Source organism: Mustela putorius, unplaced genomic scaffold, assembly GCF_011764305.1.
Source record: "Mustela putorius furo isolate JIRA1106 unplaced genomic scaffold, ASM1176430v1.1 tig00000407_pilon_pilon_pilon, whole genome shotgun sequence".
Taxonomy (NCBI): domain Eukaryota; kingdom Metazoa; phylum Chordata; class Mammalia; order Carnivora; family Mustelidae; genus Mustela; species Mustela putorius.
This window is the reverse complement of record NW_025421373.1, coordinates 10,526,912-10,541,429: the sequence shown is the minus strand read 5'-3', so window position 1 is coordinate 10,541,429 and position 14,518 is coordinate 10,526,912. Positions and strand designations below refer to the sequence as shown.

Below are 14,518 nucleotides of genomic sequence, written 5' to 3'. Positions count from 1 at the left end.
CCTGGATCTAGCCTCAGTTTCTTCTCTTTTCTTCCATAATTTCCTTTCTTCCATTTGTTGTGGTGGTGGTTCTCTAGATTACAGAATTCCTAGAGCTGATGTTCTCAATCATTGAATATATATATATATATATATATACACACATATATATATATTTTTTTTAAAGATTTACTTATTTACTTTGTTGGGCAGGGGCATAGGAGAGTGAGAGAGAGAGAGATTGTCTTAAGCAGATTCCGCAGTGAGCGTGGAGCCTGATGCTGGGCTTGATCCCACAACCCTGAGATCATGGCCTAAGCTGAAATCAAGAGTCTGGCGTTTAAGCAACTGAGCCACCAGGGGCCCCAAGTATGTTTTTTTTTTTTTTTTTTTAAAGGTCACATTTACTAATCTAGCACCATAATTCCAGTCTTAGGCCGTCTCAAGTGGCTGGAAGGAGGAAGGGACAGGTGAGGAAGCTGGAAAAGGGTGGCTCTTAACTTGTGGCCCCATCTGTGCTCTCAGGCAATGCAGGATCTAACAGGAGAATTATTGAGGCTGGAATTTAAAACAAAAACTTTTGGTTCAGATGGTAAGGAGGCCCTCAAGAACAGCAGAATCGGTATATCCAGAAGGCAGTGCTGGAGTCCGCCTCATGAGCTAGGGGGTTTCTTCTTGGCATCCAAGTCCTTTTTTATTTCTTCTAGTTTTTTAGCCAGGTTTGGTATGTCATAGTTCTGAGCCAGATACATTCCAACCACGTTGCCAAGAGTAAATCCAAGCAGGAACTGCAGCATGGCGTCGGCGAGGAGAGGCGCGAAGGGCCCCAAGTATGTTTTAAATAGCATCTGTTTAGGAACACCTGGGTGGCTCTCTTGTTTGAATGGCTGCCTTCAGCTCAGATTATGAACCTGGGGTTCTGGGATCTAGTCCTGAATCAGGCCGCCTGCTCAACAAGGAGTCTGCTTCTCCATTCCCCTTCTTTTGTGCTTTTGCTTGCTCACTCTCTCTTCCCCTCAAAAAAATAAATAAATAAAATCTTTTTTTTTTTTTAAATAGCATCTATTCAATTTCTCTGATATATTTTTTTTTCTGGCCATTATATTTTTAGTTCTAAGATCTCTTTTATTTTCCATTTTTCATGATTTAGCACTTACAATGTGAATACCAGATTTCACACGATAGATTACCTGCTAAAACAAACAAGACTGACATTCTCCAGAGAGCTGATATAGACAGCAACATGGATGACTGTCAAATATATGATGCTATAGAAAAGAAGCCAGAATAGATTTATATTACATACTGGAAAAGGCAAAAACTGTAGGGGTAGGGGCACTTAGGGGTGGGGGCACCAGGTTAAGCATCTGCGTTGGACTCAGATCATGGTCTCAGAGTTCTGGGATGGAGCTCCGCATTGGGCTCTCTGCTCATCGGGGAGCCTGCTTCTTCCTCTCCCTCTGCCACTCTCCCTGCTTGTGCTTTCTCATTTCCTTTCTCTGTCAAAGAAATAAGTAAAATCTAAAAAAAAACTTATGGGGTAAAGAAGAGAAGAGTGGTGGCCAGGCTTAGGGGTGGGAAGAGGATTTGGATACAAGAAACAGTACAAGAGAATTTGAGGCATGACGGAACTGTTCTGTATGTGGTGGTAGTTGTATGATTGTGGTGGTAGTTATATGAAACTATGCATCTGTCAAAACTCATAAAACTACACATGGGAAAGGTAGATTTTATTATGTAACTTGAAACCAAAATGTTGCTCATCTTTGAAGGATGCTAGAAACCAATTCATTACTTTTAAATTTGGCGGATAAAGAGAAAGAAGCAACCACTTATCTAGCCTTTCTGAATAAAAATGGACATCACAATAACCAAATAATTGAAACTTTAAGCATCCAGGAGGTTAAAATGATCCAGTTTTAAATCATCATTTATTTGCTTTACTATTCTACTACTTCACTATTCTGTAGAGGAAACGAATATTAACAATGTATCCTACCTCATTTATATTAAATATTCAGAATAGGCAAACTTAAAGAGACAAAAGTATGCTAGCAGTTACTTAGGGTAGGGGTGGAGAGATATGGATTGACTGCTAATAGAGAGTGGGTGAAAATGTTCTAAAATCAGATTGTGGTGATAGTTGCACAACCCTGTGAATGTATTTTGAAAAACTAAATTATGTACTTTAAATGGTTGAATTGTATGATGTATGATTCATATCTCAGTAAAGCTGTCAAAAACACAAATACACATTCTGAAATTTGTTTCAGTACAACTGCCAAAGTGCAGCAGAGGCTGATAGGATTCATGCGTCCTGAAAATGGAAGTACCCAGCAGATGCAACAGGAGCTGCAAAGGAAGTTTCATGGTAAGTTATTCCTTCTGATCAGTTGACTGTACATGACGCCCATAAAGAGTTTTATTCATCAAATAGGAAACAGTGGATTGAATAGAACAGTGAACCTCCCTTAATAAGATCTGGTTTTTGATAACACATATATTTTTTATTCAAATAACAGTGTGGTTAAGAAAAGTGGGACTGTATGGCTTTCATATATTTCCATAACTTTCAGCCCATTAAGTTTTTTCCTTTCTTTTACAAGAAACATGATAATCTTTTTTAAAATAAGTTTTTAAATCATAAAATAGACTATAGTTTTAACCACATTCACTTGGTTGTGCAAATGTCACTACTATCCATCTCCAAAACTTTTTTCATCTTCTTAAAAAACTCTGTACCGAAACAGTAACTCCCCATTTCTCACACCATCCCAACCCTACTACTGTCAACCATTCGTTTGGTTTTTTTAGTCTGAATTTGACTACCCAATATACTTCATATAAGTGGAATTACACAGGGACCCCCTTTGCCTCTGGCTCATTTCAGCTAGCATATGTCTTCAGAGTTCATCCATGTTGCGGCATACGTCTAAATTTCCTTTCTTTTTTAAGACAGTATTATTCCATTGTATGTCTACAGAGGTTTCCCCTGCTATCTGAAAGTAGTGTTCCTATGAAACCTTTCATAAGCCAGAATGGTGGCATAAAGTTAGGAAGCAGTTACCATTAAATTATATGGAAAAATTTTTGAGCATTCCCAGACCCCCAAAAATAACCTTTCTTAGACTTTTCTGTTCCTTAGGATACTTTTTCTTTTTCTTTTCTTTTCTTTTTTTTTTTTTTTTTTTTCTTTTTTTTTTTTTAAAGATTTTATTTATTTATTTGACAGAGAGAGATCACAAGTAGGCAGAGAGGCAGGCAGAGAGAGAGAGGAAGAAGCAGGCTCCCTGCTGAGCAGAGAGCCCAATGCGGGACTCGATCCCAGGACCCTGAGATCATGACCTGAGCCGAAGGCAGCGGCTTAACCCACTGAGCCACCCAGGCGCCCTCTTTTTTTTTTTTTAAGTTTACCTTTTTTAGTAATTGTGGGGCTTGAACTCACGAACCTGATGAGATCAAGTCACATGCTCTTCGAACTGAGCGCAGCCAACCTTTAGGACACATTTAGAGATAAAGCATAGAATTCCACAGACACATTTCAAAGTTGTGGCAGCTTGTTGCTGAGGTGATGTGTGTGGTTTCTGGGAAAGGGGTTTGGCAGGGTGCGTGCTGCCTCCGTAAAGGCTCACTGCAGAACAAACACTGAATACTGGGTTTAGGGTATTGTATCTTGAAACCAGAAAAAAAAGCTTGGGTTTTTGAGCACTTGGGTTGCTTCCACCTTAGAGGTATTGTGAATAATTCTGCTATGAACGTGTTGTACAAATATAAATTTGAGCCCTTGCTTTGTTTTTTTGTTATGTACCCAGAAATGGAATTGCTGGATCATATGGTAGTCCGTATTTTAATTTTTGAAAAACTGCCATACTATTCTCTATGCACCATTTTACATTTCTGCTAGTAGTGCACAAGCATTTCAATTTCTTCACATCTTCACCAGTTATTTTTCTCTTTTTATAATCTCCATCCTAGTGGTTACAATGTGGTATCTCATTGTGGTTTTTGATTTGCATTTTCCTAATGATTAGTGGCACACCTTTTTATAAAGTTAAAAATGTGAATCAAATTTTTGGTTGGTTTTGGGATTTCTTTTTTGTTTTTGTTGTTGTTGTTGTTGTTGTTTTTCTGTTATAAATAGTAACAAGGAAGGAACAAGGTAATGGAAAACTTAGAATCATCAATTACTCCAGAAATAGTTTGGAATAATAATAAATCATTGCTTAAATTTTGCCTGCCATTTGGTTTTTTAAAAGAATTTTTGTGTTCTGTTTGAGCCATTTCGGGCTGATAGATCCTTGCTAATTAAGACCCAGCCATTTAATCTTGTCCCTTCCTGCTAAATCTAGTTTTTCGTTTACTGTTTCATAAACATTTTTTCATTACTGCTGTTGGTACTTCAGTAAAATCTTAAGCCTGACAATACCAAGCATTGGTAAGGATTAAAACAAAAGGAGGGTTCAGATTGCTGGCACATGTACACTGAAACGACTACTTTAGGGAGCAGTTTGATCATAGCCTATAAAAGCTGAAAATGCATATATATTGAAGCCCAGCAGTTTCACTTCTAAGGATACATCGTATAGCAGTCTTTATCAGACTTTTTTTCTTATGGTAAGAAATACATTTTATGTTATGACCTTAATGTTTGAAAGCATATATACATAACTGAAACAAAATTATAGGAAATAACTACCTGTTTTACACTCTAATATTTTCCTTTTTTATTTTATTCCCTTTTTCTTTTTTTTAAGTAGGCTCCATGCCCAGTGTGGGTCTTGAACTTAAAGCCCTGAGATCAAGTGTTGCATGGTCTACTGACTGAGCCAGCCAGGCACTCCAATTTTCTTTCCTTTTTAAAGGGGGGAAGGTAGCTGTCATGACTGACCGAATTGATTTCATGACTTGCCCACTTATTTATTTATTTATTTATTTATTTATTTTCACCAATTTATTTCATCCAGGGTTTGAGGAACATAGTCCTAGAGAAATCTGATGGTGCTTTTCAGGAGTCCTTTCTTAAGAATATTTATTGCATTATTGTTTTAGTAGCAAAGCATGGGAGATAGTATAAATGTCCTTAAGGTGGAAAATGGACCTAATTGTGGTATACTTACATGATGGAATATCCAGTAATATATATTAGAATATTAAGATTAATATTAAATACTTATTAAAATACAGCTGGGTGGAAAAAGTGGTGTAAATGGTTTAAAAACAGCAGTTTTTGTTTTATGTGTGCACACGCAGACACATAGAACCACATATACATATAATGACGTGATGAAAGGATGACTTCAACAAGTCATGATCATGGTTGGCTGGGATGTGGGGAGACCAGTGAGGATTTCAGCCTTAACTATAGTTGTTCTTATTGAAAGCAAAATGTTGTGTTATTTAAAACAAAACAACCTATGTCATTGTATAAAACTTCATCAGTTGTGTTTTGTAATTAGAGGCTCAACTGAGTGAAAAGGTTTCACTTCAGGCAATCCAGCAGTTGGTTCGAAAATCATACCAGGCTCTGGCTTTATGGAAGCTTCTTTGTGAACATCAGTTCACTGTCATTGTAGGAGAACTTCAGAAGGTAGGATTTCTTTTCCTTTAAGATCATATTGTTAATTCTGTGCTTAGTTTGTTTTCTTTTGAGTTAGCTTTAATCTTACACTTGGGTTTGAGAGGAGACTTTCGGGGAGAAGCATTTAGGTGGTATGATGAAGTTAGTTATCTGCTTAATGGAAATCTTAATGGAAACTTGCACTAAATCATGAAAACTTGAGGGATCCACTTTGTCAAAACCACAAGTTTTTACAGTATGTGAGAATTTTATTATGGTATATGAATGAAATCTTTACGAAAAGTATTTTTTTATACAGTAGGTTGTAACCGTTATTTGGATTTCAGATCCCTTTGGGAATTTGATTAAAACTCTTTCTTCCCACCCTCAAAGAATGCATACAGATACATCCACAAAATTTTTGCCTGTAATTTCAGAGTCTAATGACTTAAATATTCTTACTTTTAAAAAGGTTTACCATTTGAGAAATGAATGGGTCAGATTTCTCTTGCTGTCCTCATTTGAATCCTTTTTAAGTATGATGGCAGTTTGCATTCACTTAAATGTTAGGCCACTGGGGGGAATGTATTACTATTGTGAATATTTCTAAACATATACAAAAATAGAGTAAATACTACATTATAATCATATACACTTGCATTCAGCATTTTCAAGATTTTATCAACTTTCATTAATCTATTCTCTTTTTCTTTACCAAATTACTTTCAAGATGATCCTAGATATCGTGTCATTTCATTCCTGTGAACTATGTTCTCTAAGGAAAGGTGTGATGTGAATCTGTCATGCCCTTTGATCATGTTGACTCAGCTGACTGGTTAAGCGGGTGTTCCCTTTCTCCCTCACCACTCCATGTGCATCCCTTCCAAAGCTTTGTGCTCGAAGAGGATGATCTTCCTTGATAGAGGTAGACCATTCTTTGGTCAAGGGTATACAAATAGTTGAGTGTCCCTGCTAGAACCTCCAAACGAGCTCTCAAGGTCCATTTGTAGGACCTGAACTGAAATCAAGAGTCGGATGCTTAACCAACTGAGCCACTCTCAGGCACCCTGTAAACCCAAAATCTTTTAATGTAGCTAAGTGATTATTCTTTCTGGTTATGACTAAAATCAGGAAACCTGGCTCTAATTTTGGTTCTGCCTACATTTTACTTCTCTCACTTGTAAATTGAGAGATTTCGACTGGTCATACTGTGGGTTCTTTAACAATTATGTGATTCTATGGAAGTTTGCAAAAATGTGTTAATCTGTATAGTTTAGCATATTTTCTCTTTTGAACTATAGAGTCTTTTAATTTTTTATTTTAAATTGCTAAAGAAATTTTGTTGTGGGTAGAAATAGGATATTTCTGTATTTTTGGTAGAAAAAAAGGACTTTGTATTATACTCCTAGGAATTTCAAGAGCAGCTGAAAATCACCACCTTTAAAGATCTGGTAATCAGGGACAAGGAACTGACGGGGGCATTAATCGCTTCTCTTATCAACTGCTACATCAGAGATAATGCTGCTGTTGATGGCATTAGTTTACACTTACAGGATATCTGCCCACTTCTGTATAGCACTGATGATGCAATTTGTTCTAAGGTATGATGCTTTATCAGCTCTTTCAATGTCTCTTAAAGAGGGTTTCATAGTATGAAAAGCACAATAGAACTGGAATCAGAAACCATCTTTTACTTAACATATGACGTCTCTTGAGTGGGTCTCCTAACCTCTCTCTTGGCCTCCAGAGTCTCTATCTATATGATGAAAGGAGTTGGAATACATCATTTCTTAAAATCCTTGTATATTGAAGTTTTTCATAAAGAATATAACATTTCTAGACCATATTTTTTTAAATGGTTAAACACGTATCTCCTTAGAAATTAAAAATTACTAAAACTTTAAGTCTGTAATAAGAGTTGATTGGGCAATTTTTATTGATCCTTTCTTACAGGTAAAAATAATTTAAATCAGTATCACATGGACTGCCTGCTGACCAATAATGTATTCACTAGGCAAGAGATTTACCAGTCAAAAGCTATCTTGCTTAAAATATTTGTGAGAGGAGTTAAAAGTAGCTAAGATTTTTTTGGTCAAAAATTTTTCTGCCTAAAATTAAGAAGAAATAAGTTTGTAGAGTTGTTTTTATTTTTTCTGATAATAAACCGGATGTTAATTGAGACATAGACCAAGACTTATGTTGGTAATATTGTCTATGTGCTGGATTTTATGTCTTTTTAAGTTCTTGTCATCTCTAATCTAGGCGAATGAACTCCTCCAGCGTTCCCGACAAGTTCAGAACAAGACTGAAAAGGAAAGAATGTTAAGAGAATCCTTAAAGGAGTATCAGAAAATCAGCAATCAAGTGGACCTTTCCAATGTTTGTGCTCAGTATAGACAAGGTGAGAAACAAAATGTTCTTCACATCTTTTTCTTAACTCAGGGGACAAATGACTGTTTTATTTTAAGCTACTGATAAAAAGCCTCTTAACATAAGCAACACTTCCCCAAGTGATACTACTTGGGAAACTCATGCCTTGTGTTTTAGTGTTTGATGGCTGGCCTCTGCAAAAACTATAATGTTCTTTTTATATCTTGAAATAGATAACTTTTAACACAGGAGTTTCAATCCTTGTCCTTGTATACTATCTATATTAGATAGCTTCGTGGATTACATTTATTTTTGGATGCTTTCAATTCTTTTGGCTAATTTTTAAAATAGTACTTGTCTGCTTGCTTTTAAATTACTTTTTTGTTTGTTTTTTTAATTTATTTATTTGACAGACAGAGATCACAACTAGGCAGAGAGGCATGCTGAGCAGAGAGCCTGATGCAGGGCTCGATCCCAGGACCCTGGGATCATGACGCGAGCTGAAGGCAGAGGCTTTAACCCACTGAGCTACCCAGGCACCCCTAAATTACTTTAAATCAAATCTAACGCAATGTAAAAATAGTAACTGTTAGCACAGATACTGTTTTGAATTCTAAGATTTTTTTTTCCCATCAAGGAACAGAAATCTTCCCTTTTGTTATTCTAACTTTGGAGAAACATTTTTCCAATAAAGAAAATACACTTAATAGCTGCCTTTTAGGCATGTTGGTACCTTGTTCTTCGGTGGATTCACCATATATATGATTGTGTCATTAAGGTGACTAGCATACAGTAGAGACATAGAAACCTTGATCAGTACTTTTATAAACCAGCTAAGGAAAAACACATCCAGCTTAATAAGCCTTATCTCTTTGTCCTTTTCCTTTCCCATTAGTCCGTTTTTATGAGGGTGTAGTGGAACTATCTCTTACTGCTGCAGAAAAAAAAGATCCTCAGGGTCTTGGACTTCATTTCTATAAACATGGAGAACCAGAAGAAGACATCGTGGGACTGCAGGCTTTCCAAGAAAGGCAAGTTTATCACCCTAGTGGCTTGTCAACTTTTTGGATACAGACTTTCCTTGGTGTACAGTTTGATTGATTATATTAGGAAAACAATATTCTAAGTACAACACTTATAAGAATGAATTATGCTTTCACTTAAAAATGTTTTGTTTTATCACAGGCCTAAATTAGGATTATAATTCTTGCCTTAGGGGTCAACTTTTACTCTGGTTGAAATTCTTAAGGACTTATAAATGTTTTTGAACTTGCCTCTATGGTTTTTAGAACACTGTACTAATGTCAGCTTTAAATGCAATAACTTATTTGGAACCATCTCTCCCCTACCTAATTTCTGGTTCTGGGTGATGATTAGTATTTTATTTTATGGGATGATTTTTAAATGTTCACAAATTAGTAGTGACTGTTAAGAAAAAAGTGTGTCCATAAAGGAAATATATAACCTATCTAAAACATGTTTTTTATTAATACATTAATTTTTATAACATCACCCTTTTATGGTTATGACATTTCTCAAACATAGAAAAAGTATACGATTTATATTATTTTTAATACCACATATATTTGTGTGTGTACATATAGCTAGTCCCCAAAATAGTCTTCATATTATTTTGTATTTAAATTAGATTAGTCAGTTGCTATCTAATTAAACAATGCATTTGCTCCTTTTCTGTTCTTTTTCAGATTAAACAGTTATAAGTGTATTACAGATACGCTTCAAGAATTGGTAAACCAAAGTAAGGCTGCTCCTCAGTCTCCCAGTGTACCCAAAAAACCTGGACCTCCAGTATTGTCATCTGATCCCAATATGCTGAGTAATGAAGAAGCAGGACATCATGTAAGGGACATAGCATATTTTTATCCTGAAAATACATTGTTTAGATGTTCTGTGTAATTGTGGAGACAGCTCGTCTTGGGAAAGGTAGTAGATCTTAGAAATAAGCATTTACAAAGATTCTTGATTTCAGCATTTTATAAGGCTGATGGTTATGATGTCCAGCAGGAGAGCCTTTAACTGCTAATTTTTTGTTTTGTTTTGTTTTAGTTTGAACAAATGCTTAAATTATCTCAACGATCTAAAGACGAGCTCTTTAGTATTGCCCTTTATAATTGGCTAATACAAGCTGATCTTGCAGATAAGCTATTGCAGGTAAAAAATATTTTTTTATTCCAATATTGCTAACTTGTATTTTCAATTAGCATGCATATAGTTGAAGGAGGGGCGCCTGGGTGGCTCAGTTGGTTAAGTGTCTGCCTCAGCCTGGGATCAAGCCCTGCATCGGGCACCCTGCTTAGCAGGGATCCTGTTTCTCCCTCTCCCTCTGCCTGTCACTCCCCAGCTTGTGCTCACTCGCTTGCTCTCTTCCTGTCAAATAAATAAAATCCTTAAAAAAAAAAAAAAAAAAAACACAGATACCAGGAAATTCATTTTCTTATCCTGAACCTACCATTATGTGTTAGCATCAATCCAAGTAATGTAATATCCTTTCCTGGTGGACAAAATAAACTATTGCTCTAATTTTCTAATATTGTGGGATGAAAATCATTGGATTATGAATTAGGAGTCCTAAACTTGGCATAACCTCTGCCATTAATTCAGTATGTGACTTCATACATGTCTTTTTACTATCCTAAGTCTCAGTATTCTTCATTCTGTAAAATAAATGTGTGGCATTTGACAATGGCAAGGACGTCTTTGAGGAATCAATAGCTGTGTTTTCATTTGTAGCTGGGGATGCCTAGGTAGCACATTCGGTTAAGCATTCGACTCTTGATTTCGTCACAGGTTGTGATCCTCGGGTCGTGAAATGGAGCCTGCTTGGGGTTCCCCCTGACCTATGCTCATGCTCACTCTCTCTCTGTCTCAAAAAAAAAAGAAAGAAAAATTCAAAAATTGTAATTGGATTATGATTAGTTTCATTAGCCTAATTCAACTATCAACTAGTTTAATTAGCCTAATTCAACTAGGCTAATTAGTTTAATTAGCCTAATTCAACTATCATAGCAACTCTTTGGTTAACTCTAGTAAAACAAAAATCATGTATAATGAAAAAAATTGCCCTCTGTCTGTTGTTAGATTATAATTTTGCTTATGTGTTTGTGAAGCAAGGCATACCTGTAGTTGTTTTAAAAATGTTGTAGTTGGGGTGCCTGGGTGGCTCAGTGGGTTAAGCCACTGCCTTCGGCTCGGGTCGTGATCCCAGGGTCCTGGGATCGAGCCCCACATCGGGCTGTCTGCTCTGCAGGGAGCCGGCTTCCTCTTCTTTCTCTCTCTGCCTGCCTCTCTGCCTACTTGTGACCTCTATCTATCAAATAGATAAATAAAAAATCTTTTTAATAAATAAATAAAGATGTTGTAGTTACTACATAAAGAGCAAGCGGCTAGCCCAGGAGAGTTTCTGAGTGACTGTGTAATTTGCAGATTGCTTCTCCATTTCTGGAGCCACATCTAGTCCGAATGGCCAAAGTTGATCAAAACAAAGTTCGTTATATGGATTTACTGTGGAGGTATTATGAAAAGAATAGAAGCTTTAGTAATGCTGCTCGCGTCCTGTCCAAATTGGCTGACATGCATAGGTATGGTATAATACTCTTACTTCTATGAATAATGATTGATAACTGACCTATAACTAGACACATCTGGATTTCAGAAATTAAATAAAACCTTATTCAGGTTATAGTATGTATAGTTTTTTATGCTTTTACTTGGATTTACATACAGTTTACAGTTTTTTCTTTTTTAATAGTGTATAGGAGGTACTAAATACCCAAGGTTGTCTTTAGTCAAACTAACTTCTAAATCTCTTCTTTAAAGTATGTCTTTAGATTCTTTACTACTAAACAGTTAATCAGTATTCTTAATTGAAAGGACAAAATCTGGGAGGCCTGGGTGTCTCAGTTGGTTGGATGACTGCCTTCGGCTCAGGTCATGGTCCCGGAGTCCCGGGATCGAGTCTCGCATCAGGCTCCCAGCTCCATGGGGAGTCTGTTTCGCTCTCTGACCTTCTCCTCGCTCATGCTCTCTCTCACTGTCTCTCTCTCAAATAAATAAATAAAATCTTTAAAAAAAAAGGGGGGGGGGCGCCTGGGTGGCTCAGCGGGTTAGGCCGCTGCCTTCGGCTCAGGTCATGATCTCAGGGTCCTGGGATCGAGTCCCGCATCGGGTTCTCTGCTCGGCGGGGAGCCTGCTTCCCTCTCTCTCTCTGCCTGCCTCTCCATCTACTTGTGATTTCTCTCTGTCAGGTAAATAAATAAAATCTTTAAAAAAAAAAAAAAAAAGGACAAAATCTCTCAAAGGCTTTATAATTTTAAATGTGTTACTAAATCTAGACTAATTTCCTCTGCACTGTTGGTTTAAATTACAAAAAAGTTTTGAGCATTTATGTTAAAGATTGTTAAGAATCTTATTAAAGAAAGCATTGAAATGTCTAGTTAGATTATCATATCAAAAAACAATATAATTTTGGACAGATCATTAATTTGACCTTGTATTTTCATTTGGAATCTTCTTTGCCAAAATAACACAAGTTCTATTTTTAAAACTGGAGCTCAATTAAGTTAGGAAGAAGAGGTTGTGGAAACAAAGTTGTTTTTAAACAAAGTTAATCAGAATGGTAACTTATGGGGCACCTTTCTGGCTCAGTCAGTAGAGCATGTGACTCTTATCTCAGGGTCATTAGTTCAAGCCACGGTTGGGCTTAGAGCCTACTTTAAATAGTTTAGATGTGACTGTAATAGCAAGTGTGAGTATGTACGTATTTATTCTTAATTGGCCTTCCATTAATATTTATTGACCTTTTTTCTTGTTATATTGTTATTATAACATATTCAGAAGGGATGCCTGGGTGACTCAGTTGTTCAGTGTCTACCCTTGGCTCAGGTCATGATCCCGGGGTCCTGGGTTTGAGTCTGCATCAGGCTTCTCTCTCAGCAGGGAGCCTGCTTCTCCCTCTGTGTGCCACTCCCCCTGCTTCTGTCTCTCTCTGTCAAATAAATAAAATCTAAAAAAAAAAATTCACAAATTCTCTAACTTAAGAACATTCATTATCCATATCTACTTTGTACATAACACATATAACCTAATTTCCTCCTCATGTGAGATACACTGTCCTTCTACTCTAGCTCTCAGCTTAACCTTCTTTTTCCGCAATAAAATATTTTTCCAACTATAATGTTACTCTCTTTCTTACCACACTCTTTTAGCTTATATAGGCTGCAGCAAATAAATTGGCAGCTATAGAATTTGTATTTTAAATTATTTGGAAATGTTACCTACTTTTAATATGTTTGGTTCAAGTAGGGCTTTTTTTAGAGATGAGAGGGGAAAGAAAGGGAAGCTCTTTTAGAAACAGGTCCCAAATGTACTAAACAGTCCTGTACGTGCAGCACTGAGAGATGGTCAGTGCTAAGTAACTGTCATCTACACCAGTACTTTCAAGGATAGAAGGGAGAGAGGAGTTAATTCTTCCTTTCTCCTTCCCTCCCTTTCTTTTTTTTTTTAGAAGGGGAAAAATATGGGAGCCATAGCTATACAGAAGGACAGTTTGATCTGAAAGTAAAAGAAAGCTAGTTTTTTCCTGATTCAAACTGGAAGTAATGGGGATATCAAAAGTTACATTTAATACTGGTTAGTATGAGAGGTTGCCAGCAACTAAATGAATTAGTGGGTTTGTTTTTAATGCCAAGTCACTCTGTAATATCAAAGAACCAAGTGTGATGGGGGATTAGAAAGGACTGAAGGTGGTAACCATCGAGGTGGATACATGCTTGGGCTTTCTGACACCTGCCAGCCTGCCAGCCAGCAAATAGATTTTGAGCACCAGTGATGTATATTCAAGGCATGCAGAAAGGAATAGTGAACAATGCAAATACCACCTTTGGTCCCCAAAACTCCCATTCCAGTGGGTATAGAATGCAGACACAAACAAATTCAGGTTCTATAAAAATAGAATAATATAGTAAAAAGGGCCTATTGGGAAGTGGGGGTAAGGAGCGGCTTTAGTTAAGATTGGTCAGAGAAGGCCTCAAACAAATTGTTATGAAAATTGATTCTTGGGGCACCTGGGTGGCTCAGTGGGTTAAGCCTCTGCCTTCAGCTCAGGTCATGATCTCAGGGTCCTGGGATCGAGCCCCGCATCAGGCTTTCTGCTCAGTGGGGAGCCTGCTTGCCCCTCTTTCTGCCTGCCTCTCTGCCTATTTGTGATCTCTGTCAAATAAGTAAATAAAATCTTTTTAAAAAATTTTTTTTAAAAAGAAAATTGATTCTCAAGTGACAAGAAAGTACAGTATTAAAGATGTGGAGGGGGGCGCCTGAGTGGCTCAGTGGGTGCCGCTGCCTTCGGCTCGGGTCATGATCTCGGGGTCCTGGGATCAAGTCCCGCATCGGGCTCTCTGCTCGGCAGGGAGCCTGCTTCCCTCTCTCTCTCTGCCTGCCTCTCTGTCTACTGGTGATCTCTCTCTGTCAAATAAATAAATAAAATCTTTAAAAAAAAAAAGATGTGGAGGAAATGGCCCAAGCTTGGGAACAATAGTCTCTGCAGAGGTGGTTTAGATTCAAGTTTATCATGTTTAGGATATAAAAAAGAAAGCC

At 37.0% G+C, this 14,518-nt stretch overlaps 2 protein-coding genes across 2 annotated transcripts in view; one reads left to right on the top strand and one right to left on the bottom strand.

The window, feature by feature from the left end:
- The window catches only part of NUP155 (nucleoporin 155), a 65,539-nt gene that overhangs the window by 35,937 nt on the left and 15,084 nt on the right, over positions 1-14,518 (top strand). The window contains exons 21-28 of the mRNA XM_004737995.3: positions 2,253-2,350; positions 5,436-5,566; positions 6,946-7,137; positions 7,799-7,937; positions 8,802-8,937; positions 9,613-9,766; positions 9,974-10,078; positions 11,351-11,505. Coding sequence (XP_004738052.1) covers positions 2,253-2,350; positions 5,436-5,566; positions 6,946-7,137; positions 7,799-7,937; positions 8,802-8,937; positions 9,613-9,766; positions 9,974-10,078; positions 11,351-11,505 — 1,110 coding nt within the window. The remainder of the gene's footprint in view (positions 1-2,252; positions 2,351-5,435; positions 5,567-6,945; positions 7,138-7,798; positions 7,938-8,801; positions 8,938-9,612; positions 9,767-9,973; positions 10,079-11,350; positions 11,506-14,518) is intronic.
- Positions 354-824, bottom strand: LOC101677504 (short transmembrane mitochondrial protein 1). Its single transcript, XM_004737994.3, has one exon. The coding sequence runs from the start codon at positions 774-776 to the stop codon at positions 633-635; it is 144 nt and encodes a 47-aa protein (XP_004738051.1). The 5' UTR covers positions 777-824; the 3' UTR covers positions 354-632.

Excerpts from the sequence above, each read along its gene's own strand:
- LOC101677504 (XM_004737994.3), bottom strand. The coding sequence starts at position 776 with ATGCTGCAGTTCCTGCTTGGATTTACTCTTGGCAACGTGGTTGGAATG.